The sequence below is a fragment of the Capsicum annuum genome, unplaced genomic scaffold, assembly GCF_002878395.1.
Source record: "Capsicum annuum cultivar UCD-10X-F1 unplaced genomic scaffold, UCD10Xv1.1 ctg57919, whole genome shotgun sequence".
Classification (NCBI taxonomy): domain Eukaryota; kingdom Viridiplantae; phylum Streptophyta; class Magnoliopsida; order Solanales; family Solanaceae; genus Capsicum; species Capsicum annuum.
Window position 1 is genome coordinate 1 of NW_025866475.1, and position 4,890 is coordinate 4,890.

The following is a 4,890-nucleotide window of genomic DNA, read 5'->3' on the forward strand; positions in this document are numbered from 1 at the left end:
ATCAAATTTACTGAAGTTCTTCAATTTCTTCTCCTTTATCCTTTTTTAAAAAAATAAATAAATAAATTAAGTTATCCTGATTCTTTTTCAACCATTACTTCATATTTCTTCCGCTATCACAAATATAACATAAAGAAATGAAATTAGCATCTTAAACTCTATTTTCAGTCGAAGACCATCATGCAAAATGAGAGAGATGGAACAATATGGTGGTTGGAAGGGAAGTCTTAACAGTAATATCAAGGTTGAATGATTAAAGCAAATTGAATTCTTGAAGATTGTAGAAGTCGTATAGAATAATATTATTAGTAGAATGATGCCGAATATTTTGAGATGCCTCAAAATGGACAAGGTACTATATAAGTGGGACCAGAAGAAGTACTAGCATTTTTTAAAATTGACTCAATTCATGTGCTACTACTGTATGCATGCCGGATTGTTATGTGAAACACTATGGATCCCCAATTTTTGTTCAACAAAAAATGCAGTTGGAAGGTGCAAACGTAGATATAATGAGCAGATTGATGAAATGAGTGCTATTCAACATTCATACCTTGAGCAATTGTGGACTAGCTTTTAAACGTAGAAGGGGCCAGCTGTATAAATACTTACGTATCCACTCATTCATAATTATACTTCCTTTTAAAACATTGGTAGTATTGCAGCCAACTTGTACCCACCAAACTATAAGACACATGTACAATAATATACCCCGTGAAATCCCTCAAGTAGGGTCAAAGGAGGATAAAGTGTATGCAGACCTTATCACAACCTCGTGTAGGTAGAGAGAGACTATTTCTAAAGGATCACTAGGACTTATGTAGATTGGTTGAAATCACTTAGCTTTTTAACCCATGTTGGAATCCCAGCCCTTGCCTCCCATGGTCTTTATTATAGCTTCATTAACCTTCCAATATAAAAGCAATGAACACCAAGAAAAGCAAGACTCTTGCCAGGGGCGGCTGTGGCCTAAGGCCAAAATTGAATGAAGACCTTAAGTTTTTAAGAAAAATTAATTATTTTTATGAATTCTACTTTAAAAATTATATAATAGATTACTTCTTATAATTATTTTTTAATTAATAATATAATCAATGCATTAATTTTTTGAAACATAGCACTCTTTCATTCTAAATTCATTTTATATAAAACGTTTAATTTTTTTTACACATAGTATTTAATAATTCTTTTAAATCTGTAATCTATTATTATTTAAAAAAAATGAGGCCCCTCAAATTTGAGGGCTAAGGCGGCCGCCTTTTTTTCGAAAAGTAGAGCCGCCCCTAACTCTTGCCCAAGAAACCAACCTATCCACGCACCCCACCCCACCCAAAAGAAAAAAGGGTTAGCTTTACAAGTTATCTCCACTCTTCAAGTTTCACACGTGACCTTTCTGACAGTTATTTATCAAGACACACCTTAGCTATTAATTGTCCACTTAAGTATGAAAGTCCAAACAGTTAGTTGATTTGAGTTCAGCTACACGTGATAGTTCATGTATTTTTAATGTTTGTTTGACTAAAAATTTTGAAAAATATCCTCACGAAAACAAGTTTCTTCAAAATAAGGAAATTAACTTCCTCAATCAAAGTAGGAAAAAGTAAGTTGCTAAGTTCATACCACTCTAAACAATGCACGCCCATCTTTATCCTCCAACCCTCACCGAGTAAATTCCCTAAATAATCATCCAAGTTCACGAAATTTCCTTCAGATATCATTTATTTTTCATTTAGGACCACAATATCACTCTTTTTTTTTTTTGGTCGAAAATTTTGATGAGCAAGTGTAGTAAAATGTACTAGTTAGCAAAGAATGTCCATGTTTAACATAACAGCTAATGTACCCGAACAGTAAGGTAACTACTAATTTCTTTTGACTATAAAAACAATGCTTAAACAAGATATCTTTGTGGCATCGTCTGGATGTACAATCCTACTTCAATGCAACTATTTCCAGAGAAAGATATTGAGCCAATATCCCTTATCATCTACCAAATCTTTGAATTCTCCGACGCCTCAACTCATCCAAGGATAGATCTTGAACCTCATCTGTTGAACTAAGAGATGACGATGACGCTCCATCATCAGTGCGACCTGTGCCACACATCTCACAAACACTTAACCAGCCTGAATTATCAAATGTACATGTTTGGCATCTCCACACTTGAGATGTATCTCTTGTCTCTCTCCCACCAACACTTCCTCTACCACCAATTCTTGGTTGGCTCCCAAGTAAGAACTTGACAAACCTTAAAGGCCAGTTCAATGCATGGCTAAGACCTCTGACGATAGTCCTCAGTGGATTTGCACCTGAATACAATGCTTTTAAACGCAAAAATAGAAGGCCAGCAAGTATACCGCCAAGATGGCCAAGAAATGAGACACCAGGGACAAACATTTGTATGAGAATAAGTTCTGCCCAGGCAGCGTAACGAGTCGGTACCAACAGCCCTTGCACATATGTATACTCATCTGATTGTGCATTGAGAATAACTTTCATAGCAAAGAGGACACCAGAAAACCCCACAGAATATTCCTGATAGTAGGGTCTCTCATAGTCAAACAACAGCAGGATTGATTTCGCAAGCAATATTGTGACACCCTGGGACATAGCAACTAAGGTTGCAACTGTCAATGAAAATTCTGCGCTTCCCATTGATGTCTCCAACTGAATCCCCTTCCACAGAAGTGATAGCATATTGTAGAATAGGTGAGGTTCATTCAAATGGTAGAATGCTGATAGGAAGAATCGCCTCAGGTCCTTGTACTTAAGGATGAGATGGGGATTAAACAAGACTTGATTGATGGTAGGAAGTATAGGATGAAGAAAAGTGGGCCTCAAGTATATAATTGTATTAGCAGCAAGAAGCGCTGCTGTAACCGGTGGTTTTCTCTCCAGCCTGCTATATTCAATCACTGTATGCAGCCCTAATAAAGGTAGCATCCCACGTGAAACTGAAGAAACCCACCTTCCCCTTCCTCTTTCCATTCTTGATTTGGATCTACAGGAACAAAGGAATTAATTGAAATTTGAAAATTTTATCTTTCTGAAAGTGTCACTAAGATTTGAAATGTGGGTGCGTTTTGAAGGGATTGGGATTTCTCTTAAGGTGTAGGACCAACATGCTGCATGTAAAGAATAATAAGTTGCAATGCATCAATATATAAAATAAACAATATACTTTATGGTACTTGTCAAGGAGCCAAGTTCTCTAAGGGGTTATGAACATTTTATTCACATAGATAACAAAATATGATGTATCCTTAAATTGAGATTTGATATGCGTAACCAAACAACTGAAACCCATTGCAGAAAATTGAGAAGTGTTAAGTGTTTTGATAAGTAGTTTCTTAATGGAAATGAAAAAATAGGAATGAAACGTCTACAATAGATTGTCTAGTACACAATAGCAGAAAGGGAAAAACTTCGGATGGATATACTATTTTTAAGTTTTTTTAAGAAATAACAGCCAAAGTACAGAATTGAGAGGATGAAAAAATTGATGATAAATCAAGTAAGGCATCTAAGTCGCATAGATTTGACCCATCACACTTACACCGTAGGCCAAAATACAGGAACTTTTATTTGAGTAGATTTACCGATTCAGCTCATCCTTCAAAACAATTCTACGTCATCTCATTCCAAATTACCTAAAATATACATATGCAGAAACTTTGCTGAGTCGAGGCTTTGGTTCAATAGTAAGGAAGTGATATATGTTGTATATCCATGGCCTAGCGGTTGAAAAGAACAAATAAAATCAGCTTATCAGTAACCTTTTTATCATTGCAGTAGGTTAGATAATCTATATTAGAACTTTTCCATAGAATTATATGTTTCCATTTATTTAGACTTAATTATACCTCAAAGTATTTTTGTGAGAGAACCAAGTATATGCTAAAAGTTGAAATAGAAAAAGACACTGGCAAGGGGATATATACAGGCTGAGAATGATCTCTCATGAATCCAGGTCAATTCTTGAATTACTTTTATGCTATCACGTCATATATTTGACGAGTTAATTACATACACACATAAAGGCACAAACAACGAAAAACACACACACACGCATATTTAACAAGTCATCCACAATCAGTTAGTTGAACCCTAGAGTCAGTTTTGGCCATGTATGAAAGTTAGAATCAGAAAGCTGTACCAAATTTCATTTAATCCTGTGGCCTTAAACACGTCACAAGGAAAGTTGGAATCAGAAAGGTGCTAAAAAGGGAAGGACTCATTCTTTTAAAACCTTTCTAGACCTCTTTGGAAGCTTTTTACTCCCAAAATGTGACATACATACCTTTTCTAATTTGATTCTGCAATAAGTCCATACAGACATATATCCCCTAACATCCTCCAGGCCAAATAACCTGCATTCAGTGAATCAGCAAGGTCTGATTTCTTCTTTAAGCATAATTCTGAAATCCACATATGTCAGATCATACAGACAGACTCCTGGTAAGATTTATGCAAAGGCTTAAAATTATATCTTCGCAAATCACCTAGACTTCTGTTTGAATCAAATCCACATAATAGGTGGTCGGTTAGTCTCAGACCTTGCTGATTCACTGAAACCAAATGGAAACAGAGGAAGTAATTTGAAGGAGGGGTATATTTGATCCTCTTAAATCAAGTTAAGATCGAGGAAATCAGAACAACGCAGCTATTTACTTGGGGATGTTTACATTCTCTCGAAACATGCTATAATTGTCAACAGTTTAACGAAATGCCATCATATAACATCAATCAGACATCAAAGCGTGGTTACTACAGCTATGACAGTTCTAACATTATCCTAGGAGATATGGTATTCCTTTCAAACTTAAAATTTTGGATACGCAAGGTATATTACACTTACAAAAATGCACCTGCTTCACTGTCATATAACTT

General features: G+C 35.5%; 1 protein-coding gene across 3 annotated transcripts; it reads right to left on the bottom strand.

Annotated features, from left to right (window-relative positions):
• Positions 1-1,770: 1,770 nt before the first annotated feature.
• LOC124893347 (rhomboid-like protein 14, mitochondrial) lies at positions 1,771-4,860 on the bottom strand. Of its 3 annotated transcripts, none has more exons than XM_047404372.1 (2): positions 4,301-4,860; positions 1,771-3,001 (listed from the first exon to the last, which is right to left on the bottom strand). In XM_047404372.1, the coding sequence occupies exon 2, from the start codon at positions 2,986-2,988 to the stop codon at positions 1,984-1,986; it is 1,005 nt and encodes a 334-aa protein (XP_047260328.1). In that variant the 5' UTR covers positions 2,989-3,001; positions 4,301-4,860; the 3' UTR covers positions 1,771-1,983. The 3 variants fall into 3 exon arrangements, with proteins under 3 accessions (XP_047260328.1, XP_047260329.1, XP_047260327.1); XM_047404373.1 differs by lacking the exon at positions 4,301-4,860 and adding an exon at positions 3,651-4,284; XM_047404371.1 differs by lacking the exon at positions 4,301-4,860 and adding an exon at positions 3,557-4,284.
• Positions 4,861-4,890: the final 30 nt, after the last annotated feature.